The sequence below is a fragment of the Larus michahellis genome, chromosome 1, assembly GCF_964199755.1.
Source record: "Larus michahellis chromosome 1, bLarMic1.1, whole genome shotgun sequence".
Lineage (NCBI taxonomy): Eukaryota > Metazoa > Chordata > Aves > Charadriiformes > Laridae > Larus > Larus michahellis.
This window is the reverse complement of record NC_133896.1, coordinates 152,264,514-152,291,027: the sequence shown is the minus strand read 5'-3', so window position 1 is coordinate 152,291,027 and position 26,514 is coordinate 152,264,514. Positions and strand designations below refer to the sequence as shown.

General features: G+C 41.9%; 1 protein-coding gene across 1 annotated transcript; it reads left to right on the top strand.

Annotated features, from left to right (window-relative positions):
* RFX8 (regulatory factor X8) lies at window positions 1-26,514 on the top strand. Its single transcript, XM_074572565.1, has 14 exons — window positions 1-21; window positions 3,552-3,613; window positions 5,129-5,215; window positions 8,899-8,961; window positions 10,482-10,545; window positions 11,570-11,704; window positions 11,790-11,867; window positions 12,382-12,495; window positions 13,117-13,267; window positions 15,170-15,228; window positions 19,701-19,857; window positions 21,424-21,518; window positions 22,668-22,782; window positions 26,218-26,514. The coding sequence occupies exons 1-14, from the start codon at window positions 1-3 to the stop codon at window positions 26,475-26,477; spliced, it is 1,461 nt and encodes a 486-aa protein (XP_074428666.1). The 3' UTR covers window positions 26,478-26,514.

Genomic DNA, 26,514 nt, shown 5'->3' with positions numbered 1-26,514 from the left:
ATGACCATTGTGATAAGTACGGTGAGTAAGGGATTTGGCCAAAGGATGAGTATTTAAACACCTAAACCAGTTTCAGTCCTGGCAGTTCTGTTACATAGTAACCGTAAATTAAAATTCTGTTCTCTTATTAAACTTGTGCTAAAATCAGTGAGGTTGTGTGAGAACAGAACTTGGTCTTTCATAGTTTGTGGACTCTCTGTCCTAAACCATCATATCAGACATTTTAGATGGAAAAATGCTCACCATATTATCTTTGGTATAGTGGAGACCTCCATAATTAGAAGATCAAAGTTACATCCTGTTAGAGAGATGCTAATATTTTGTGTATTGGTGTTAATGTTGTAATGGTATTACTAAGCTGTTTTTTTTTTATTAAAAACTACGAGATGTAGTTCATTTATTAGCAGAGTCACCCATGACCTCTCTTATGCTCTGGAAACCAGGAAAGTAGAATTTTAAAGTTAAAAACAAACATAGAAAAAAAAAATACGTGTGTATATATATATTTATGTATATAAGTTGTATTTTTTTTCCCAAGAATACAGATTAACATAGAAGTAGTGGCTCATTTTTTTTTGATTCTACGTTTCTATAAAATCAGAGTAACTATTACAGAGTTCACTGTAAACCTGGTGAGCTATTACAATCACAAGCTAACAATCCTTTCTTGCAATTCTAACATAAACCAATTGATGTTTTTGTTTTAAAGGATAGCTGATAATTTCTATTTGTGTGAAGGATGCACTGTACCCCGCTGGCTACTATACGAATTGTATATGGAAGGCTGCAGTCCAAATTCCAAGTATCAAGTAAATTCAGCCACCTTTGGAAAGGTACAGAGTAGACAGGATATAGGAGATAAGAAGCAGAGATAGATACCTAAACAGAAAATCTGATGATCAAGTATACAGGCTGCATAACAAGAGAGATTAAATTACGGAGAAGAATGAATATGTAACATATTATGGTTGTGCCTTTTCTAATGTATTTCTGGTAAGCCCTCGTGTAGACACTGTCATACTAAAGAAAAGAGTATTCTTTGTGGTGGAGTTTGTTTTCTTTGGGGAACTGGTGTATATTGTACTAACAAAGATTTATTTTGCCAATATATTTTAGAAAGTTTTACCAAGGTAAACAGCACAAGGTTAATAAACTTGTCCTGAGGAGCTGATTCTTCTGTCCTTAAAAGATTCCTTTGATTGTTACATAATGTTATACTTTCCTTTCTAAATATACTTACAGAGATTTTGCTCCAAACGCAAACTAAAAAAGTTGCTATAGAGTCATCCAAGCAAAACAAATGCAGATGTAAAACCCCATTCTCCTTCAAACAGTTCCACTTTTCTAATACGTGGAGGTTGATACCATCCACAGAGCAATTATCACTTAGAAATCCGGATTGCAACAAACACTCATAGCTATTCAACTTTATTTAACAAATTAAGAAAGACTATTTGTTGCTCAAGACTTTTTGTTCAGAATTTCCTGTTTTTACCACTAATATTATTCTATTAGTGCCCACGGTAGAAGCTACTAAACGTTTTTTTAACACAAAACCAAAATAATTTAAGCAGGAGTTGTACCTGAGATCAACCTAATTTGTGCAGATAACTTCATTTTATGAATCATTTATCTCGATTCAGTTGAATCTAATTTTTTTTTTTTAATGGGTAAGTTAAATCGCTCTTACTTAAAATTAAGATTTGAGTGAGTGATCCAGCGTAATTTATTACCATAGCTTAATGGATCATCGCCCATCAGCCAAGCCCATGGGTAGAATTTGCCTGGCTCAAGGTAGGTGTCTGTTGTGAAGCTAATCACCTTAAAACTTCTTGGTGGTCAATGGAGAGAAATAAGTAGTTACATATGATTCCTCTCACCCTAAATGAGTCATCTCAGGCAGCTCAGATGAAATGTGCCTCAGAACTGCCTGTTTTTCTCCATTCTCTAGAGACTCCGCAGCGAATAGCTTAGACATCTCTACCTTGTAACCACGTAGATTAATCCCACCCTGACTGTACACTTTCAGGTGCTCCAGCATGATGGAGTTACCACCTGTAAGCTAAGCCTTCTTGTGGTTTGTTAGTGCATTTTACTCTTAAGTTGGGACAGGCATGGGTGAAGCATGAGTCTGGTCACGCAGGAGAGCTTAGCTGATGAGCCATAGCTGCTATAGGTTGGTGCTTGCAACCGTTTGCTCACGGCCTTAACCGACCCCAGTGCATCGGGGTGCAAATTAACACGCCCCAAGTGAGCAAACTGGGGTGCAGCTCCCCAGTGGCTGGAAATGGTCTGGCCTTCTGCAGCAAGAGGCTGAGGAGGGCAGGAACTGCAGCAACGCCGGTTTAAACTAAAGGTGCGCACGTCGACGGTCACCACAGCATAGCTAATAGCTGTTAATAATCCACCAGGCTGTAGCAACCTGACTGCATTACACGCGTGTGGACTGTCAGGACTTCTGCAGTCAGGTCCTGTGTGAAACAAACTGTGATGATTTAAGACACCACTAATCTCTCCTGCCCTATCCCTCTGCCCAGATACGCCACTGTCTCTGTAGAAGGGGCAGTGGGAAGAAGTATGTGGTTTATGCCACGGAACCCCCAGTTTAACAGTCTGTCCTTGTAGGAAAATGGGATTATGCTAAAATACCAGTTTGTGAAAGGGATCAGCTGGGGGGTGTGCACACAGAAATGCGCAAAGAATAGGACCACTCCAACACTGTTACAACTGGAGGTGCACCCCAGTCTGAGTTGGGGAAATTTGTCTTTTAGCAGGCTTTTGGACCAGCAAAGCGCACTTTGCACAAAGTCCAAGCTTTGCACTGCTAAGTCAAGGCTCCCCTCACTCCCCACTAATGTTGAATACTTGATCCTCTGTTCCTGCTATATGGGGAATGTTAGCTCCAGCTGTCCTGGGTTAGTCTCTGTCTTCACGGAACAGCTCATGCAGAATAATCGTAGTGAAGTGGATTATAACCCTGACAGTGTCTTATTACTTCGTAGTGCCTAACCTTGACAGATGCTGCGTGACCTCTGTTCACATTTACCACCACGGTGGTCAAAGGGTTGCTTTGCAGCTTGATGATTCAGGTCCTTTTAAAACAGATCTTTTAAGCCAGGCCCTATCCTGCAAGTACTCCTCGCAAGAGTGGGTTGAGTAGGTGAAGTCCCTCATGTGAGTAAGTCCTACTCGAATGAGTAAGGCTTGCAGGTCTGGCAGAGTACTGGAGAATCACGGCACCTTCGAGTTCCCCTCACTGGTATACCCCACCTGATCGCGGGTGGTCTCCCGGTGTGTTTCAGTGCAAGGTAAACCAGACCAGTCTAAAATTTCCTACCCGAGGGAGGTAATCCCTTAAATTCCTTGGATTTTGATCCACAAAAGCCTGACCGCGTTCAACAGTTACATTTGAGAGCTAAGAAGAGGTATTATCCTGCAGATGATGGAAAGCAAAAGAAGTGAGCAAGGAGAAAAAAATGCAGCAGATATGTTTTTGTGTTTTAGAATTAATTTACCAAGTACCTCTAACTTTCTGTTTGATTTTTTTTTAGCTTATTCGGTTAGTTTTCCCTGGTCTGGGGACAAGAAGGCTGGGCACAAGAAGGAATACCAGGTAATGATTCTGCTACTGTTGTTTGAAAATGCTATTTATAACTGGTCTAATAAAATCTAAAAATGGCTGAATTTTCAGCTCCAGCACTGTAATATGGCAGCTGAATAGTTGGTTGCAAGTCTGTAATACATTGCAAGATCCAGAGCGATTTGTGACATCACCAAGTACATTAAAATAGAGTTAATTCCCTGAAAATCACCACATGAGAGCTGCTTTGGTAGGGCATGAATTCCAAACCGGACCGGTTTTTAAAAAATTAGCACTTTGAGTTGTAATAGCTTTTACAACATGGTTTGCACGAGGCATCTGCCAGACACCACAACCTTACTCAGAGCTCTTGAGACACGAGATCGGGAAAGCCTGGCTCCAGGATGCACAGGGGCGGCAGCCATGATTAATGTCTGTGTTGTGCTTTTCATCCTTGCACATATCTGTGGAATGACCCAGCATGTACTGGTGGTCACTGGAAATGGTGTAAACAGTTTAAAACCATTTAAATCAGACCACCTCAGGTCCTCTTCCTACATTCCTCTCTTTTCCCTCCCCTCTCTTCTTCTAGAGCACGGAGAGTTTGATATTCTTTCATTGATTCAATGTCCTAACTTATAACCACACTCGGAACATCCAGACTGGAAAAAGGGATGTTTTAAGGGCATCGAGACACAGCAATTTTACAGGCATTCTGAGTAGCTCTCAAGTACTGGCTTGGAGACAAACATGCCCTTACTTGATCTGCGACTTTTCTCCACTAGTCTGGACTTGCTATCAGCTTGATCCAGAGAGATCCTTTATTTTGGGAGTGCCTCACCGCAGACACTCCCAGGCTTCTCCTCCTAGCTGGCAGGATTTGGGAAGGTGCGTGATAGCCCCCAGCCTCCATGCTCTCTCTTCCCATCAGCAGAAGGTTACCCTCTGCTGGCTGCTGGGGCCTGAAACCACAGCACTGCTCCCCTGGCTTCCCAGTGACCCAGCCAGGGAAAAGCCAGCTGGTAGCACCTGGATAGCAGGGATGGTGACTCCGCTGCTCACCGAAGTCAGGAGAAATCTTAGACAAGGTCTGGTGGATTTCTTGGGTTTTAGCTTGCCATGATCACCGATGGGCCATCCAGTTCCTAAGCTACTGTGAACGCCTGCGGAACAACTGCACTAAATCCTTCAGCTTCCATGGGGATGTGGGGACCTCTGTCAGCTGAGCCTCTGGTTCCTGACTTCTCTAGCTGCCTTGTACAAATTTGTTGCACCCCCCATTCACTGGCTTAAGTTTTTTTTGTTTAGAAGAAGGTAACATTCCAGGGCAAAAACTGTTTAAAAGAGTTAGTGAAGAGTTTGTGCAATTGCTTTCTGTTGGGGGAAAAAAAATTCAACAGAATTTAAAAAGCTCAATGTAGCTTTTTTAACTTGGTATTTTCTGGCTTATATTGGATGATCATCTGGTTTCAAAGGAGGAATGTAAATTATTCGCTGACTTGTTGAAAATCATATGCTTGTCAGTTCACCATTTTTTTTATTTTCTAGGTATCATTATGATGGAATAGCCATCAAGAAGGACTCTTCCTTTTATGCACGTTATTGCTCTCTTCTGTCTGAAAAAAATTATCAAAGGTTTGTTTTTTAAATGTTTTAATCATAAACCGTCTCATGACAGTCTATATATTATCTGTATGTATAAGTCTGTAAATCATCTGTTGAACACTGACAATATTATATTTTTCTTATTATTATACACACTATAAAAGTGCTGTGCCCTAGTAGAGAAGCTCCATTTTGAAAACATGTCCTGCCTAATGGGACTTCCTTGAACTGGACATTTTAGCCATGTAGATCTTAAGAGCAGGAACTTGTGCCAAACCTAAAAGAGGAGCTTAATGTAGTCAGACTGTAAATGGGAACTCAAATAAACGTGTTGACAATTGCTTCATGACCTTCCTTATTCAACAGTAGGCTGAAGAGAAATATAAATGACTGCATTGTTTTGAAGAGTGCTACACTCAATCATGTTATCAGGGTTTTTTTACCTCTTGAAACAATGAGGTATATTACTTTGACAATACTTCCTTTGCTTTGTTTTAAAATTTCAGGTTTGAAAATCACCTCTTGTAAGGGAACACCAATGAGAAAATATATAACACAAGTAGAAATTTATTGCAAAAATTAAAAGCCTGAAAATAATTGATGAATGTAAGATGCTTTGGCAGACTAAACTGTAGACATGAGCACATTCGTTCTCATGGTTAAGCTCATGGTTGAGATAAACAAACCACAGGCTTGACTTTCTCGCCAGAAAGAAGGAAGGGAAATGCTGCCACTGCTTAGTGGTTTTACATTCCTTTTAAATGCACATAAGAAAAATAGGTGCAGCTGATGGCTTGGACTTTAGAGACCAGACTCATATCCTCACTCTCTTACAGACTTGTACATGTGTATGCGGATAAATTCTGTACTTTGGTTTCCATTCATTAACACGGAGATACAGCATTTTTCTGTAGCACGAATGTTAGAGGGATACAAGTCAGCCTATTAAGCACCTTGATATTCTGGTGGTGATGAAAGCTGTTTCAGAGTCTTTGATATTTTACATGATAGTTACTTAATTGAATGCATGGTCTGTGAGAGAATGGAAAAACTATACCCAGAGGTCTGTTGCCTTCCTCCATCGGTTTTATAGCAGAGTAATGTTGCAGAAGTGCAGAGAGTGACAACAGTGAAGAATGCAACAGGGCAGAGGATCAGGTTCTGCAGATGATCAAGTGGCAATCGGTTGTTGTGAGACCAAACAAATTATTTATAGGCAACTCGTGGCTCCTTTCCCATGAGACCCTAACCGAAGTGATATCCCTCCGCTACTCGTGCACCCAGGATAACCAGAACAGGCCTAAGATTTGACGTCTGTAGCAGGGAAAGGTCTTGACCACTGTTCAAGGAACTTTGCAGGTCTATGACTGGCTCTCTGCTGGTCTTTCGTCTTCAGAGAAAGAAGGGTGTTTCCCTGAAGCTTCACTTGGAGACAGCAAGCTTGCCGAGTGCAGTAGGAGAGCTGCTAGTTCTGGTCGTAGAAGAGATGAGAGAGAGAACAGAACAATTTGAATTGTCGCTCTTTTTCTTGACAGCTTAGAAACATGCAGAAAAATTACAGAAAGTAGGAGGAACCAAAGACGTAATGTTGGCTAAGTCCAGGCCAGGTGCAGAAACAAGGCCTTTAGCCACTGCTGGCAGCCAGAAGCACCACATACGCCAGCACAGCTTCAGTCCTTGGCCCCCTCACAGAAATGAGCCGTGTTCCCTGACAAGGTAGGGAACACACTACAGCCCATGCTCAACCATAGATGAACTGCTGCGCTGGCTGCAGGCCTCCCTCTCCTTCTCCACCAGCTGCCAGAGGTGCCTGCCTGGACACCTACGCCTGAAAAACTTATGTTTCATTTGGTCAATCCAAGGAAAAGGAGGTGTATTCCAGGGAAAGAGCTGACATCACCAGCCATCTAGTGATCTTGATATAGTTTCTTGGGATAACTTTTCAGATTTAAAAAAGTCAAAATATAAAGATTGTATTCAGACAAAGATCATCTTTTGAGTTGCAATAGAAAAGTCTCTTGACTACAAAATTACCTTGTCTGACACTTCCTTCATTGAAGACAGTTGTAAGAAGCCACTAAGCTGATGTGTGACACCAGACAGCTGAAATCAGAACAGCTTCCACTGTAAATGCTGGCACACGTCCCTGTCCCGAGCACACGTGCACACCCACAACACCTGGGCAGCCAGGGGTCACAATTACTTCTTGTGTCTGTTAAAGGGCAGCAGGAATAAGAAGGAGAGAAAGTAGTAAAAAAGCACAAAAAAATGCAACCAGAGATGTATGAATCGCACAATTAAAAAAAATAAATAAACAAAATTAGGCCACATACAAAATAAACAGCAGCTTCAATCAAATAATTGAGTTTGTTTCCATCTGGATTTAGGATTTTGCACATACTTTGCAAATAAATAGGAATGCATCAAGGAAATACCTCATCTTTACTGTCCTCTCAATAGAGTTCAGTACTTTTTGAAATCAGAATTAATTTTTCATGATCCAATGAAGTTGATAAAACCATCAATGGCAAATTCTGGACTTTTTCTTTTTTTTAATTAGAAAATTGAAATTTAGAAAAAGAGTAATGAAGACTTTTCTACCTGCAATAACTATTGCTCCCTCCCATGCCTGAATAGAGGCCAAAATGATGATGCTTTTTCTGTTGAATCTACCTGAGGGGAAGGTGGAGCTGGGAGCCCATTTGCAAGACTAAGGCATCCACCTAACCTACTGGTTGGTGAAGAAAGGGCTGGTTTCAAAACTATGATCCACTGTCTCTAACTCCTGAAAATAATATTTCTTGACGATATTGAGATAGTTGGCAATTGTCATGGTGCTGGTAATGAGGAACTAGGTCTGTGAAGGATCTGGCAGGTTGGGAGCTTTGCTTATTGGTGTAATAGAAATGGCCGTATGATTATAATGGTTTGCCTTTAATTACAAAAAAGGCATTTGCCTTTTGATAGTCAGTGGGGCCTCATACATGTCAGTTGACTGAGTTGGAGTGATGAGAGTTGGATGCTCTTATACAGCACCTGTGAGTTGGCTTGTTTAGAAACCTTGAATTTTTTGAAGATATGTGTATCACGGCGCTGATGATGATGTGGTGAAAGAAGTGTAAATAAAAACAACTGTACCCAATGAGGTCTCCAAATGGATTGCAGAGATTTAAGGGAATATGGTATTTTCTGATTTGCATTACAATAGGATGCCCTCTAGGAATGAGAGCTTTGAGGATGAGCTCTCCCTAAAATGGTACTTGTTCTGGCAAATCAAGGAGGCTTGGAGTATGGCGGTGATAAAAAATGCCAGCAAATTTTGGCTTCCTAAGAGTTACTTTATGATTCTAGTAATAGGGAAAGTTTGGGTTTCTGATTTCTAGTAAAGCAAACCCACGATTTTTTAATAAAAAAAACCCCTGATATCATTCTAGCAAATTAGCTTTTCTAATCTCAGTGTAATCTGACAGTCAACAGCACACACATTCGCCACTCTCCTTCCTTTCATTTTTCCTTTGTCCTTTGCATTCACCTCCTCTTTTAAGTCTTTTCATCATCCCCACCATTGTGTTTCCCGTTTTAGCTCTAGTTCCCACCCCGTAGCATCATCCAAACTCTGCAAGACACATGGTGAATACCCTCGTGATTTTGCTGTCACTGGTTTTCCCCTTCTCCCACCCACCTCTTTTTTCATGTGTCCCGTCTTTTCCCAGGCACCGCTCTCCCGGGGAAGCAAGCAGCTCTGCCTGGCAGCCGAGCACCCCTGCGGGCACTGGGTGAGTCCCAACCACCTTTGCGAACAGTGGGAAGACATAGATGTTAGCTTTCTTAGCACTTAATGGTCACTGAGCTGCCGGGGTGCGGGAGGACCCACGCGGCAGCCCTTCTCGCACCTCGCCGTCCCCGCGTCGGGGGGAGCGGGGAGCCAGCCTGGCTAAGGAGCCAGCCCACTGGAGAAGAGCGATGCTGATATGTGTTGCCATAGCAGCAGCAGCAGAAGATACAGCTGGCCGCCTTCTCGGGGAGAGCAGGAGCTGGAAAATATTCATTAATTTTGTTTCACAGGCTTTAGAAATCTGCAGGAAGGACACGGTTGAAAGAAGCGTTATGAAACATTTCTACTTACACATTCTTCCCTTTGTCCAGCCACCAACTCCAAAACGTCTGGGAGAGTTGATAGCGTTACCAAACATACCCAACATGAATGCTGTGCCCTGTCTTGGGCGGCCAGTTTGGCTGTTTCACTGGAGCACCGCCTTCATGGCAGAGAGTAGTGGCAGAGGGAAAGGTAATTTTTCAGGTGGCGAGGGTCTGTTCTGTGGGCAGCGAGAGGACGCATTTTGAGTGGGTTGAGTTTCCAAACAGATAAGGTGTTACGTTTTGTCCCCCATCCCTTCAGGACGTATAGTGGTACCCTGGTTTACAATACATCACAGCAGCGAAACAAGGATCTGATTAGATAGCCGGAGTGCTAGCAGTCACCAGTGGAAGCACATTTTGGGCAAAGTTCCTGCCTGACACCCTTCAAACCAGCCGAGTCTAAAAGGACCCTGGAGTTTGAAACGCCTTCACAGACAGCGAGCAGGTGTCAGCAGCAGATGGGGGCTTGACTGGAGGAATCCAAATCTCACAGCACGTCCCTTTTACTAGCAAAATTCCTCTCCCTCCTGTAGGATTAGCCTCAGCAAAACAGGCAGGGAGAGAGGTAGGAGATGGTAAAGCAAGAAAGCAGCCTGTTGTGCCCGCATCCCTGGCTTTTCGGCCAAAATCCAGTGGTCAAGCCTTTGCAGGTCCGGGTGAATTCTGACCATGTGGAACATCATGGCAGGCTTGCAAAGTAAATGGGGGACAACTGGAAAAAAAGCCATCTAAACTGACACCGGGTGTAGAAAATGGAGTTACTGTGAAATCAAAGCACAAGGATGATTACGCTTTCGTTATTTGTGTTTATAATTATTATCATTCCAAACAAACTGCGACTACAGACACAAACCCATGATTTTGCAGGAAGTTGGAAGACATTGCACTATTAAATGGCTAATACCTTGCCATCTTTATAATGAATGGTTCAGTTTTACCTTAAAATTAAGAAATTGGTTTTCAGACTTGTTAGAAAATCATAGGCTGCTGAATGGCAGGAAAGTGAGCGGGGTTTCTTTCCCAAACACAATGCTCCAAACTAGTGCACTCTATCCAGTTTGAGCTCATTGTCTTACTAAATACAGAATAAGTTGGTGAGCTTTTTAAAGTTTGGGTTTTTTTCTTTTTTTCTTTTCTGTTGTATATTCTACCACAGTGGAAACGCCTGCCGTTATGGAGATGCAGTTGGTTACAAGGGCAATAGCCAAAAAAAAAGAACAGTGAGTTTCAGATACATTAAGATACATTAGACTTACAACAAAATGTCTATCTGTGTGTTTAATTCGTACTGCTATACAATATGCTCTGGTGAAATGCAGTTAACCCATCACCTTCTTCAAAATAATCTTTGTCTGCGTAATCTCACTAAATGCTTACTCCCCCCACTCCTGTTTCACCTGGTAGCTAAATATTTTTCTTTTCTTAACGTCACCTCAAATAATTTTATCTCTGCTGAGACTGGAAATTGTGGCTGACAGCCCAGGTTTTGAATATTAGGGGAGTTAGTGGGGCACAACCTTCCTTGCCTGAGGCCCACAGTAACAGACCCTCGCGCTGCTGAGCCGGTGTCTTTTCAATGCGCTCAGAATTTGTCGGCACAATAAGTGTTTAAATATTAGGAAATGATTAAGAAAAAAAGAGCGCAACCCCTGCTCACCGAAAAGGGCAGACGCGAGGCTAACCTGTGGGACTTCTCCCATAAGCGTGCTGTCATGGGGTGGCTTCACACCAGGGTTGCTGGAAGTCAGCAGAGCACGAGCAGCAAACTTACGTGGACCAAAGTGAGGATAAAAGGAGAATCTGGATGCCTGTCTTATTTTCACAGAGCACTCGGGTGCGGTAATGAGTGCTCTGAAGTGGATGTAATGACAGCTGATGAGAAAAGCGCTGTCACCCCAGCAGCAGAGCCAACTATCTGCAGCCTTATTTAGAAGGTTACAACTGTGACATGAGTGCTATAGAACACATATGTGGGAGATATGCATAGCATTAAATATTTACCGGTTTTGAAAAGAAATTCATGTACTATTTGGGATTTAAACATTTAGTCAACCATGCTTGTTTCTTTCATCCACCCCTACTTTCTGAAAAAAAGGACAAGCATTCCTCTGAAGAAATACATCTTATTAAAAAATCATGTTATACAATTTCAAGAAAGTACATAATACATTTAACAGAACTGACAAGATAATTGTGATCCTCCTTTTTTTTTTTATTGTTCAAAATAAATTCCGATGCATTGAGAGCAAGGATTTGCACTGTTCTCCATCTGTCATTTATCTGAAGACGGAACAAGAGAGATTTCAGTACCCTTGGCCTGAATTCTGCAGATTCTATTCTTGGGAGCAAGAGTTAGGGAAGAAATATTCCTATGAAATGGTACGTTCAAGTATTCGGTTATCAAGCTAGTTAGCTCTTTGCCTGTGTGATCTTTCTGTACCCTCTTTCTGGTCACCTTCTTCAGGTTGGACTGCTTGCCAATGAGTACTACAGCTATTGTCAAGATATTTTACGTATGGTGAGAGAGAAAGAGCTTGACAAGGTATGCCTTTGCTTTAATAACACTCATTCTGACAACAGCAAACAACTCCAAGGATAAAATTTTTTCTGCGTAGTTTATTTACTTGATGGTTTGATCTAAGGTTGATGTTAATTTATAGACAAAAGGAGCATTCAGTCAAATTATTTGGGAATTCTTAATTAACGCAAGATGCTCAGAGAATCTGAGTTTGTAGGCATACCCGGAGCACTCCTGGCACACCAACAGGTCTGAGCCCAGTACAAAACACAAGGCCATGGAGACATGTCTTTCATTATATCCTCATATCCACGGATTAATTCTTTCTCTCCTCCTTCTTACGCTGCCTGAAGTTCAGCTTGTTGCCCCAGGACGCTTCCATTTACGCTGGAGCCCAGCCAGGATGGGGCCAGGCAAAAAACCCAGCTCCACGGTCATTCTTCCGCTTCTGTGCTTATGTGTGTTGTTTTACTGAATTACACTTCACATTTCACAAGTGCGAAACCAGTGAAAATTCATACAGGACTTTGTGCGACAGGTGGAAGCCTGTATCATCTCATTCTGGAGGTCTCTGCAGCCTGAAAGAATAGCATTGATGTCCATGCCAGATGTATGCCAGCTGTTCAAAAGCTATGATAAGCAGCTATTCAAGGTACTGTAGACACACATGTTTGTTGCCATTATGTTATCATGTGTTTGTCTCTTTTTGGTAGCTCTTCCTGAGGAGAAGGGCCAGCTGCTTCTTTTGTGGGATTTTCGTTTGTACCTCAAGTCTGTTCTTTGGCTTCTTTGGGATTTTTTAAGGAGCCAGTGGAATTTGAGATAACTTCCATTTTGCTGCTATATATTCCTTTGAAAATTCCTAATATCAATGGAGCGTGCTGTTAAAAATGTGGTCTGTGGTTCTGGCATGGGGTTATGTGACTGAAATTTCGACTGGTAATTGTTTTCCAAATTAGGAGAGTTATTTTCCCTTTGAGAACACTACTGCATTTCTTGGTGACATTCCACATAGAAATATGCAGTTTTCTGATCAAAATAATTTGCTTCTTATTTAAAGCAGGTCATTAAGTAGTGTCTGGTAATTAATTCAGGAAACGATGTTTATTGTTACTATCTTTTTCCTTCTGCTGATAAATGTAGCTTAACTATGGCTTAATTGGAAGAAAAAAACCCCGAGCTTCTTTACATTTCCATTTAAACTATCAATGCAATTTATTTCATGCATCTGTGGTACACCAATCATGTGCAGCTCCATGAATTTGTATTCTAGGTAATGGAGAACATCCTATTTCACGATTTCCTGGAGGAGGTGCCTGTGCAACACATGCAGTCAATCAGATCGTTCAGTAAAAATGTTGAACTTTGGCTGCTTAATGCTTTGAAAGAGTTTCCATTAACACTTCAAACATCCAAATCTACAGGTATGTTTGAGTAACAGAGAGATTTTCATAAAAGAATCTTTGCTTAAACTGCAGAGAAGATTGTATTACGAGACTCGTAGAGAAATTATTATAAAAACTTTTTTAGCTGATGTAACTTTGATATAGGGAGGACTAGAGGCAGTTGGGATACAGTTAAAAAGAAACAGTCTCAGATAATGTGTGAGAACAAATTTAAGCCAAATTTATTCCCAATTCATGGTAAATTAAAGTGTACTTGAATCTTTTTAAAGATCTGTCTCTTGCCATGATCGCTTTAGCTGCGTAGATGGCTGAATAATATGCAGTCTGCCCTCTGAAATTTAGGTATCATTCTGCTTCTTCACCTTGCAAATGGTTTTGTGCGGGTAAGTTAATTAATGGCTATAGTGTAGTTCAATATAAAGGGGAAAAAAGCCATAGTCCCATAAGGAAACTACGACTCTGTCATTAGAGGACAATTTGAAAAAATCTGTACTATACAAAGGTGTGTGTATATATGCGTGCTCGTAAATATGTACATATAGCTACATATGATCCTGAAGGTTCTGGCTAAAATATCATGTTGCTCAGTTGCTCATCGAGTGAAGACCAGCTCCTCAGTGACAAAGCAGGGCTCCTGTGCAGACAATGGATTGTATTAGCATTCATATGCTCAAGTAAGACTTCCAGACAAGTCTGGATTGCTTAGGCCCTGCTGTGTTGTCCCTCCCAACAGATTTTGGAGTGGCTGAAGTCCCCCATGAGGACCAACATTTGTGAATGTGAGGCTGCTCCTATTTGTCTATGGAGGGCCTCATCCTCTTGGTTTTCCTGGTCAGGTGGCCTGTAGCAGACCCCCACTGTAACATCACCTGTCCCTGACTTCCCTTGAATCCTGACCCATGAGCTCTCAGTCGGCTCCTCATCCATCCCCAGGCGGAGCTCCAGGAACTCAAGCTGGTCACTGACACAGAGGGCGACACCCCCTCCTCATCTCCCTTGCCTCTCCTTCCTGAAGAGCCTGTGTCCTTCAGTTCCTATGCTCCGGGCACAGGAGCCATCCTACCACATCTCTGTGATGCCAATAAGATCTTAGCCCTGCAGGCATGCGCACGTCTCTAACACCTTTTGTTTATTCCCCATGCTACATGTGTTTACATAGAGGCATTTAAGTTTTCTACATTTGAATGCTTGATAGAGCAAATTTAGTAATGTGTTTTCAACACGTGTGTGCATGGAAGTATATGTAATTAATCAGCCGTGACCCTCTGTATATACATCCTGGTCTTTCTGGTTTTTACAAACTTCAGGGAAAAAGAAATTTTCACTTGAAAACCATTGCCTGTATACAGAGCTTTGCAAGTTGCTTTATACTTGATTTTCCTGCAACCAGGAATCAGTTATTTTATATTTTATTCTTAAAAGGATGTCATTGGGACATTCTTGTCATAATTGCAACATATTATAAACAGGAGAAAACAGAACCAAAGAAACCAACTCCGACTAATAGTGCTGCAGAATTACAGATGCATAAAGGTGGAAATGTAAACCCTCTAAACAAAACATAGGAGGTTTAGAATTAACGTTGCTTTCACTCACCTTAAACCATACGTGTAAAAGAGTATTAGTCTTGATTGAGAAGTATTTAATGTAAAAAAATATTGGAAGTATTTTTCCTGTGTGTCGTGGTTTAAGAGATTTGCAGTGAAGGAAGAGTGGTGACCTGGGCAGCTTCTGCTTGCCAGCTTTAAACTGCGAGGCTCCTCAGCCCATACTGTTGGCTCAGTGTCCCCGCCGTGCCCGTCATTAGACTGTTTCTCCCCTAGGGATCCGCTTTCTAACTTAAAAGATCTGCTTTCATTAACATCTTTTGGACTGTAAAATATTAATGATACGAAACATATGCCTCTTCTTCTTTAACAGAAGTTACAGTGTTTATAAAAAGACTCAGGAGAAAGACAGACCTTTCTAACATGGCCAAGGTATGTTCCAGAATCCATGAAACAAAAAAGCTGAAAAGCTGGGCATCTCATTCACTCAAGCAGTTTGGACTATTTAAGAGATGCTCCATTGTAGGGCAACAGCAGCAGCACAGACGTTCTTATCTGTATTCTGACCATGGCCCAAATAATCATTACTCTTTTACCCATCTCTTCCCACACTGTAAGTATGCTGAGGAGGCCCTTTCCTCCCTCTGGATTCTCTGAAAGCCTCTGAGATATGGTCAATGGTTCCCCATGGAGAGAACATAGGAGCTGGAAGGGTCACATGACAGTTTCCAGTATTTTTGCCCAGCCTTGCAAAAGCTGCTCTGATAGCACATGCTGGAGTTATTCTAAAATTGGTTCTATGTAGCATCCTGACCACTCTCTCTGACGAGTGCTACAGCAGCCTGCACAAGAGAAACCACCAATAGCTGGCTGCAGAGAAGCTCTGTGGTCAGGGAGCAGGCCGTAGGGTCTATAAGGGCACAAGACCCTCACCTTTCTCAGGGACCCCAGGGATCAGCTGACAAAATCTTCTCCATCCTCTCACCGGACAGTGTTGGAAGGAGTGCTGCAGGGAAGCATCCTCTGAACTTTCCTCCTCGGAGTCATCACTCAGACTGGCTTTTCTCCTTGGAAAGAAAGAGACAAAAATCTCTCAAGCAATTAATATCTCTGCCTGCTTTTTGTTCTGCAGTATCATTCTTCTCAGCATCAGGAGATGCATACAGGAGCTGATTTTTAACCCTTTGAGCACTGCAAAGTAAATTGTTTCATTAGCCTGTACTTATTCAGTGCTGCATTATTACGAGGGGCTGTACCCTCCTTGCAGCCTTCCTTCCATTGGTGTCCTTTGATACTTCCAAAACCTTGGCTTTTGAGGCCGTCCGGGCCAAAACAAAACACATAGGTCACAAATGGGGAAGGAAGAAGACAAAAGGTGATAGATTGTCTCCTCTTCTTCAAAGAGCAAGTACGAGATTTTCCCAACACGCCGCCTGGATTAAATCACTGCACTGTGTCCCCACAATAAAGAGGCGGAAGGAAGGGAACTGTGGCTTCATGAACTGCACGGCAGTGTCCTTAATACACTTAGCTTCTCTTTACGGGAAAACTCATCGCCAGTAACTCACAAAGACACACCTCACTTTAAAAAGGTTTTAAAAAAACATAATAATGCACAAACATGCATAGGTGCACTAACAGGCAAAAGGTGGACCTCTGTGGGAGGTGCCGAGCACTCGCAGTTCCTATTTACGCAGCAGCCCTTGGAGATCCTAAATACTCGAAAAGTTCAGCTTCGTGTGCTTCGAGATAGTGCTTCTTATGCACTGAAGGACATGATCCAGCAAAACTGCAAGTGCCAGCTATTCCCAGTCGTTTGCATTTGATTTGTGTACTCAGACTTTACATCATCCTTCTTGTGCTCGAGCCATGATGTCAGGGGGCTGGCTGCAGCTTTTTGCTTCTTCACTGCCTGTTCCTAATGTGCAATAAAGCTGCAGAGAGTCAACACTGAATTTACACCCTCAAAATTTAGGGCAAGAGAATTTAAGCCTAGTCAGGGAGAATTCCCTAGCAGCAGCCTCTGGCGGCTCTACATCCCCTTTACACCATTTAACTGGCACAAAGTGAACCTCATAGACCTGAGAATCAGGTTCAAATCTACGCTTACAGCTGAGCACATTCTGAGCTTGGTTCTTGTTCATGCTAATGAGCTCTTGGCACTGTTCTCACAAGTAAATGATGTTTGCCCCTTCTCTAGAGCCTCTTTAAAATACATGGGGAAAGGCAAAGGAGTTCCAGCGTACCTGATGATTAGTCCCATCGGCACTTTAAAAACAATAGTTTCAATAAGTGAAATTATGTAAGTCTTGTAAATGAGCATCCCCGTAGTCTTTCAGGGGTCACATAGCCTCTATTACAACTTCTGTTAGAGATCTTGCCAAAGCCATGGATACTGGGCTCCAGCAAAGCAGGGTAGGAAACAAATACCAGCTAAAAATTCTCATGTAAATGCATCCCCCTGTCCAACACACACCAGAAAATGGTTAGCTGAACACCACAGGTGTTTAAAATTTTCAGCTTGTGAGAAACTGTTCTTCTTTACTTTGAGGGTCGTCTTTACTTTGAGGGTGGCAGAGCACTGGCACAGGCTGCCCAGAGAGGTGGTGGAGTCTCCGTCTCTGGAGACATTCAAAACCCACCTGGACGCGTTCCTGTGCCACCTGCTGTAGGTGACCCTGCTCTGGCAGGGGGCTTGGACTAGATGATCTCCAGAGGTCCCTTCCAACCCCTACCATGCTGTGGCTCTGTGATTCTGTGAAACATGCAGATGCTTCATGGGAAGGCGGACATCCCTCAGAAAGGATGGACGAGTGTTTTAGTCAGACCTGATCCTAGGCTTTTGTGGACTCCTATCCCATTTCCCCTGGTGGCCCTCATCAGACGCTCATGTGAAGTGGATATGAGTAGAGCAAGCGATACCGCATTCCTCCTCCATTCCTTCATTGTACTCTCCTGGCTTCCAGCAACATAAGATGAATGTTATATCCACATCTTGGTATTTAATACCTTGATTTTTCACATGCACAACATCTTGGGGTAGTGAGTTCCAGGGTTTGATTATTTGTTGTATGAAAAAAACCTTTCTTCTATTATTTTAAAGTTCCTACCCTTCTTCATGCAATTCTCCCTGCAAATCCCCATGGCATCCTTCCTCAGTCATTTCTATCCAAAGCTGAAGCTTATCTCATCTTCTCACGTAGGAGTCGTTTGATATTTCTAATCAGCCTTCTCAGTTTTCTCTGTCTAAAACGCACCTGGAATTTTAACTAGAGACAACTGATGGTCAAAGCAGGTGAGAGAGCTCCTAATGAGAAGTACTACAGAGGAGCTGTGCAGCTGCAGCCTCTGAACGGTGTAACCATACCGACCCTTGTAGAATGCTTTGCAATAATTTAACCACCTGGTGGGAAAATAGGAACCGTTTTGTCAGGGTCAGCATTCAAAAGAAGAAAAAAAAAAAAAAGTAACCTTCCCATCGTATGTAGCTAAAGCAGGCTGACAGCTGCTACTACCTGGGCACGCAGAAGTAATTAGAGCATAAAAACGTGCAAATTCCCTGCGAAAAAGGAATGTGAATATGCCGCTCGTCATTTCTTGGGGCTGATTCCTGCCTCTGGTAAGCTGTGTTAAAGTGTTGTCAGAGCTGGCTCTCAGTCATTTAGAGAATTATTTTTTAGTACAGCGAAGAGCAATATCTAAAGGGACTAATCTGAAACTTGTGGAGTCGGGTGCCAGCAGCGTATTGCTGGTGCACGCGCTTCAGCTTGTGTGCTCTTGCTGCAAGCAGCAGCGGCTCTTCTTCTGACACTGGAAACTCCAAGTAAAGTAAGAAAAAAAGACTTTGCCTTTAACTCAGCTGAAGGGGACGGGCAAGCGAGAATCAGAGTGCTTTTGGTATTTCAGCAAAGCTAGCAGAATGATGAAAAAGAAAAACGGCCGGATTGGGAGCTACGCTTGCAAACAAAGGGGCAGCTGCATTCGCTGCTGTTTGTGGGGTCATGGTAAGCACGTGGTGAATGGGATTCGTTAAAGTGCTTATGAATCCTGAAGGTTTTTTTACAAAAATTATTTTTCCTCTGGAAGGCCAAACTGGACATGGATTATCAATATAAAAGCCCAAAATTCAACAAAGGCTTTAGGATCTTACTCTTTTCAGTATGGAAGTGAGAGACTAAATGTATGGATTAACAAATTTTAATGGATTCATGTTGAATTGCCTTCATGGTTTTAATTATTTAATCAAGAATCTGAAGCAATACTGTTTGATATTAGCAATTAAAAAAAAGTGAAGAGATGAGGATCAAAAGTTAGGCTGAAAATTATTTGCAATATCTATGTGAGTAATACTTTGGGGGACAAATACGAAGCCATACTCATTCACAAATGACTCATAAGCAGATAAAAGGGATAAAATCACAACTAATATTATCATAACTAATACCATATTTCTTATCTTATTTTTACCTTCTCAAAGGTTTGGGCAACTTGAGAAAACTTGCCTTTGAATTTAATTGAAACACGTTACTAAGGACAGGTAACACGGAGGGAAAGTCGGCCCTGATACACCATTCCATGTTTTAGACAAAATACCATTTTTTGGCATAACTGTAATAACTCTAAGCAAAACCAATTGCCCAGGCAATTGCCCAGATACTTCAAGCATGTTAGCCTTGTCTGCTCCATCACAGACAGCAACAGAGAGTGTCATTGAAAAGAATATCTCCCAGAACAAAAAACTCTTGAAGACAACTTGAGATTCATCTCCTTTGATTTTTTTATTTTTTTCCCTCCCAATTTGGAGACTGGTTATATAAAGTCTGGTATTGAATAAGGGAAGCTTTTTGACATAGTTAAGGGCTTGAGAAAATGAAAGGCATTAACTGTTTTCTTATTCTCTATAGACAATGAGAACAGTCTTGAACAGCAACAGCAAAGTCACTGTTCTGCGATCAGACTTGCATGCTGTCATCGATCAGGGATTCCTGGATGTGCCTGGAAACCTCTTTCAAATGAAGTGTAGGAATCCGGAGGAGCTCCAGAATGACATAGAACTCAAATGTAATTTTTATATTTTTTTTGCTATATTTTGTCTATCCGCTTAAGCCCTTGCTTGCCATTGTTAAAGCTCCAGCATTTCCTCTTGTTTATTCATGGCATCTGCCCTAATGGGAATTACAGTCATACCATAACCCGAAGTACTGGAAAAGAGCCAATAAAATTGAGAATGGAGCATGTAATATTATCCTTTTAACTTTAAAGGTTAAGAATTAAAGGCTTTCCGTTCTGACTCTCTCTTACAGCTTTCTATGGCAGCAGGAGTGGGGTTTGTGTTACTAAATGCTGTATCTTCTAGAAGGTTGACAAACAGGGATTTACCTTTTTCTTTGACAAAGAAAAAGTTTCCAAGAGTTTCATTTCGCATTTTCCTCTGTTATTAATCCAAGTACAGAAAATCATTTCTTGTGGCCAGATTTTAAAATATTTTATGCTGAACTGGATGAGGACTATTTGCCTTTCAGCTTTCGTGTCCTTTCGCTGTATTGCAGCCTGTGGAATCAGTGTGCTGCTGTAAACAATAAAATACGCAGTTTGTATGCAGCCATGACATAATGCATTTGCCAGCTTAATGAAAAGGGATGGGAACGTAATGGCAAGGTAATTTTTAGATTAATGGGCTGCTATTTAAATTATTAGCAAGAGACGGGCAAGTTGGACGAGGATGTGCACGGAGCTGACAGGGGGGAAACCTCAGCTCTTTGTTCCTGGCCGGCCACCGACTCGCTCGCTCAGAAGGGATGTGCCACAGCCTTTCCGTGATGGCTTTCAGCGGGAATAATAATTTGCCTTTTTCACAGAACGATCAGGAGAACCATTTAAATAACATCTATATGTGGCTTAAAAATCAAAACCACTGCACAGAACGCTTTTATTACATTTGCTCATTATATTAACGATGATCTTATTCTTTCCAAGACACATTCTCTGATTATATTCTCTGTTTTCACTGCTTTTCCAACCTGCTACTTGTAATAAGCAAGGTTTCGCAGACCCTATCCATATGCCTTCTTGAAGGAAGATGTCTCAGTTAGCAGTATATAAATTCAGAGAGGTGCCATGGTGATGTAGCTTTTGGCACTGGGTGGTAGGTTCCAATCTTTTGGGCGAACAAGCTGTACTGACATGCGGCAATATTATATATATTTCTCTTGGTCTACAGAATATTCTGCGTTTTTTGTTATTGTTTTAAAACTGTTTTCTCCCCCCTCCCAAACCAAGACTTTTTTCCTCAACCACATAAAATCTCAGATAAGTAAGTTGGTATTGAATATAGCCAAATTCCAGCTTTCACATTGGAAGTGTTTATTCTTGCCACCTTTGCCATGATGACTAGGTCAGTGCAGATATGGTGGAAATGGACATAAACATGAATTCCGACTGATTTCAAAGTAGGGTTCTATTCCTCACTAAAGCAATAGTATAATTATATTAATTAAAATGCTATAAACAGATGTCTTAATATATTTTAAGCTAAAGGTAAAAGAAAAAAAGTGCTAAAAACTGAATAAACAAACCAAAAAGCAAGCCAATCACTTCAAGTAATGATCTCTTTCCCATATTTCACAGGTTTGAATGACTTAATGTCTTTGCTGGCACCTTCCACAGATATTCGGGTTCTCCTGAACTGTGTGTCTTCAAATCTTCAGGCTTTTGTCATTCAGGTATAAAATGAATTTAATAATTTCAGAAAAGAAAGACTGATCACATCATTTATCCTGCTACATGCTGACTGTCACTACATTGTACACTAGCAACCTGACCAGACTGCAAATTTGCATAAATACAATTTATGCATGCTGCAGAAAAAGGGAGAATTAATTGGCATACAAAAATTCCATCTGTGCAAACAACCACAAGCACATTTCTGTGCATCTATCCACTCAGGCGGTTTCAGTATCTGCTCTCATTTTGTAGCCACATACTTTAATAGGCCCTAATAAACGAAAATTCAGTAGAAAAATGTTAGTAAAATGAAGAGAACACTTTATGATTCCTGAGATCGTTGATTCATGAAAGTGTTGACTTTTAGGAGGTGGTAAGAGAGTGATCATTTCTAGTAAAATGTCTGTAACTCTTGTGAAAGATTCATGTATGATCAACCTCGCACATGCACCTTCCCATAGGTTACCAACTCTACCACCCCTGTTCCACCAGTGATTCAGAATTAGCAGTAGCTTGATGGCACCACTGCATTTGGTTGTTTGACAGACCAATTAATTTGGGTGTGGGAAGGGGTTAATTTTTTTTACCCCTTTCTGAAGAAGCAGGGTAAATTGTACTTCTTTAGCTTGCTTATTTCCTTTTTTTTAAAAATTAAGAATAGTACTTTGCAGTTCTGTGGTGCCTTCATCTCATAGAACCCTCAGTTACCTCGTGGGATGGTATAGGGAAGATGGACTGGGAATTTTCCTGGGGGCCGAGAGTTGTAGGGCACAAGACGATAGACACAAGTTGCAGCAAAGAACATTTCCAATAGATAAAAAGAAAAAAAAAAATACCATGAGAGTTGTTAAACATGAGAAGAAGTTACCCAGGGAGGTATCTCCATCTGTGGAATCTCCATCCTGGAGGTATTCAGAACTTGGCTGGACAAGGCTTGAACTAAGCTGGCAATGCTTTGAGCAAGTAGTTGGATTAGATGATGTCCAAAGATCCCTTTCAACATAAGTTATTTTAGGATTCTAATCAAAAAAAACCAACCCTGCTTGTTCCACCTTTGTATGCAGTTTTTACAGGGAAATACTCCGCAACAGTGCAAGGAGTTCTTTTAACCAACTTTATCACAAAGCAATTTTTTTCTCTATCTGCAGCCAAGCAGGAGTAAGGAGGAGTTTAGAAAAGTGGCATCAGATTTCCAGTTGAGGTGGAACTTCCTGCTGACAGCAGTAAGCAAGGCTTTGACCCTCACCTACGCAGACAGTTTTGGTAAGTAGGATCTTAGTGACTCTCATCTGACATGCCCCTCTGTGTCCTGAGATGGCAGAGGCACCAGATAATTTTGACTGACACAAATTTACACCACAGTCGGTAGAGGCATCACTTCTTCCTACTCCCTTCCTTGCATCAGGCAACACCATTCACCTGGAGATGTGGCTAGCCAGGTCAGGGAAATTAAACGATTCATCTTCAACCAGATTTGTTTCCTGATCCCAACTCTAGGATGTTCAGAAGAGAGGGAAGTAGGAGCGTGCAGATGGAGATGGTGGGAAGGGCAGGACTCCCTCTTTCGGCAGAAGCCATCATTTGTCTGTGGACACACCGGGAACAGCAGCCCGAGTAAGGTGTGAGCCTCTGCTCTCCCTCCTTACAAGACCTGCACCCCCCAGCAGAAGGGTGTGATGGAAAGCTGGGGACACTAATATCTCAAACCATAAAAATTCCAGATCTCTCAAGTGATAGCTCCCAGCCCTTCAGGTTCTTTCTGTATAATACAGACAGAGCAGACCCACTGAGATAACTACTTGCCAAAAAGGCGGTTAGTTCTTCTGACAACAGCTATATGCTCGTTCTCCTTGTGCCTTACACTGACATAAGTGCTTGGCTAGCCAGCAGCAAGCCTGTTCAAGCTGTTGAACTGACCGAAAAATAGTCACTCCTTTAGCTGGGTTAGTTTCCTCTCTGTTTTAGGGGTCTGAGCTGTCAAGCATCAAATCCAACCCACACCAGTGCAAGGCAAGAGAAGCAAAGGGACCGTGCAGTCACAGTCACTCGAAGCGGTACTTGAAGTGGTACAACCACGTCTTGAATCAGTTCAGTCCCCTTCCATTGCTATATTTCATCAACCCGACCTGCCTTTCTCTTCATCTGTAAAACCTTTCAGAGGCTCGCTCTCTATTATTCATTCTGCAGAAATGCACCGTCTCCTGTGAGCAGCATCTGATCCCAAACCACATGAACTGCTTTTTAGGTTTTCAAAGGCGCACCTTCATATTTTTTCCTCTTCTGACGGATGGGGCTTCACACAAACAGCCAAAGAAAACCTCATTATCTTCTTTGAAACTCCCCTTCAAAACTGTACTTTCATGTATTTCCTACAAAGACATAACAAAGGGGTATGTTAAGGTTGTCGCCTTTTGTATTATTTGGTATTCTTCCCCTGCTAATGTCAGTGTTTGTGCGTGTATGTGTGTCCACTTTTTCTGCATCTAGCTGCTACCTTTTGCCTTACATTTAGATTGCAAACTCTCTGGAGTGGGATCAGAGTTTTATTCTGTCTCTGCAGGGAGCACAGTAGGGTTCCTTGTCCATCAGCTGCTGCATTACGGTAATAAAAAAATAATCATTCCTTTCTCCAGAGGAGTTCTGCACAAAACTCTCCAATGGTACATGCAATATTTTGAGCAATGAGGAGATTAGGAATGAATTCCAAGAACAGCACTGGAAGCATAATGTTTATCGAAATTCCCCATGATGATGAAATCCTCTTCCCTCTTTCCACTGCAAGAAGAGTTTAATGAATTGCCTCCCTGTTCTGCAGTTGTTGGTGGCCGGGGACACAACTGAGGGAGAGCATCCGTTCCTCTGCTGAGGCTTCCTTAAATGAGTTACACATGATATTTTCATCCCATTTATGACAGTCTTCCTCCTATACTTTGGTAGCACTAATACTGAATTTATTCTCACATATGAGTGAATTAAAAAAATGTCTTTTAATCTTTCCCTGTGATGCTCCAATTAATTTGATCATTATTATCTTCTCTCTTAATACCTTTGGTTCTTTAAGATGTTGGGCTATATGACCTAACAATGTCCCTTCTTTCCCACGTTTCTATTCTGGTAGGGTTTTGAGTTTTAGTGGACAAGGCTGAAGCTGTTGTTAACAAGCCATCTGGTGTAAAAATTCTGTACTCAGGGTCATTGCTTTTCAGAAATTTCTTAAATCTCAGCATTTCTTGCATGAATGGTGGGCAGCCTGCAAGTGGAAATATGTAGCATCCACACAATTACTTAGGGAAATGTGTGAATGTCAAATTAAATGCAGTGTGCCTTCCCCCAAAATAAACAACATACCAGTAACCAAACCCAAACTTACTTCTGTCTAGGGCTCTTGCCTTGGAGCTTGGCACATCTGGCACACATAATATGCTGACGTACTCACACCTCTGGATTTAGGATTGACTTTTACCCTTTTCCAGCCCAGCCTCCACATCGGTGATGCCCAAGTGTGATGGGAGGAACCGTGCAGTTACCTCCCCTTGTAAGGCAGCAAGGAGCCGGTGTGCTACAGCAGTCAGGGTTAATGGGACCTCTACAGCTCTTTCAGCTCCACCCCCTCTCCAGCAAATGTGCCCCTACATACCTCCATCACAGAGCTTCATGTCAGCTGGCCCACCTCCATTTCCTTTGCTGGTCTCCCTTCGGAGGCATTCAGGGATGTATCGCTGAGCAACGCTGGCTGGGCAGTGACCTGTGCATTCCTCTTTGGAAAGCGAGCTGCTTCAACATACTACCTCTTCAAAACCGTGTCCCTCTGCATAATCCCACGGGGCAACTGGGGTGGCAGCTTTTGTTTCATGCTTACTGAGTACATTGAAAACACCTGTAAGACTGTTAGTAACACTCGTGGACTACTTATGTCAGGTCTGTATAGTTTGAACTCCAAGTATAAAAGTCCTTTTCCTTGCCCCATACATAAACAAGTACTTCCACTTACTTTGCTATAATTCAAAGATGTACAAAAGGGCAAAGAGCAGAAGCAGCAGCTTCTCAGACACAAATAACATCAAAGCAGGCAGTATTTCTCATTTTTTAAAGCTCTGTAAAGCTTGGTCACCCATACAAATTGTGGTATCTCTTTGTTGATGTCCATGTAACCATGTTTGTGGAATGCATGAATTGCTTGATGAATCGCTATGCAGATTTATGACATGGAAGAAGACCTGCTCTTTACTGTAGGGGCTTTCAACCAAGGTATGATTCAAAAGTCAACGGCCTCAGTGAGTCTCTGTTGGCTTTTAGCAGTTATGCCCCAAGCTCCCAAGTCGGCCGTTTAACGTCATAGATACAAGACATACAAACGTCTGCAGGAGAGTTTGCTTGGGAAGAGGTGGAATGGGGATGATACGTGGTTGTTGATAAGCTTTGTAGTAGCAGTGAATTGGGGAGAAGCGACTAAACACAAGTACACTTTCCAGCTAAAATAAGGGGAAAAGGCTTTTACCTATGTTTAAAGTCTGCAGTTGGTACCTATTTTGCTGTGATATTTGGAAGTACCTAATTCTGTAAGTGCTGTTTGATGAGTGCTAGTCTGCTACTTTGTCTAGTCCACTACTATAATGAAGCCTTTCAAAAAAGAACACATCATAAAGATAAGCAAATGAAGAGGATGTTAAAATTATTTTTGCTTTTCTTTAAACCTAGGATCCTGGCATTTGTTTAATTTGCTCCTCATGGATTTTGTGGCTCACATTTTCCTGTCCTATATAGAGGAGGAGGGAGATGAAAGTTTCCTGGTCACAAAGCAAAATGAGTCCCCTGTTGTGTGGATTTATGAGCCCAACTATCTCTGGGGCTATTTCGCAGAGGAGCAACCTCAAGACAATGCTCCACAGACAGCTCTCGTAACTTTGGTGCAGAACCAGAATAACTTCGGATTAAGCAACATTTTTCCAGAGTTCTGAGTTGTTCGCTGGACACAGCCACAGGCCGCAAGGTGAA

Coding starts and splice junctions, on each gene's coding strand:
- RFX8 (XM_074572565.1), top strand. CDS start 1: ATGACCATTGTGATAAGTACG. Junction 11,705..11,789: donor AGAAATATTCCTATGAAATG/GTACGTTCAAGT, acceptor CACCTTCTTCAG/GTTGGACTGCTTGCCAATGA. Junction 11,868..12,381: donor GAGAGAAAGAGCTTGACAAG/GTATGCCTTTGC, acceptor TTTGTGCGACAG/GTGGAAGCCTGTATCATCTC.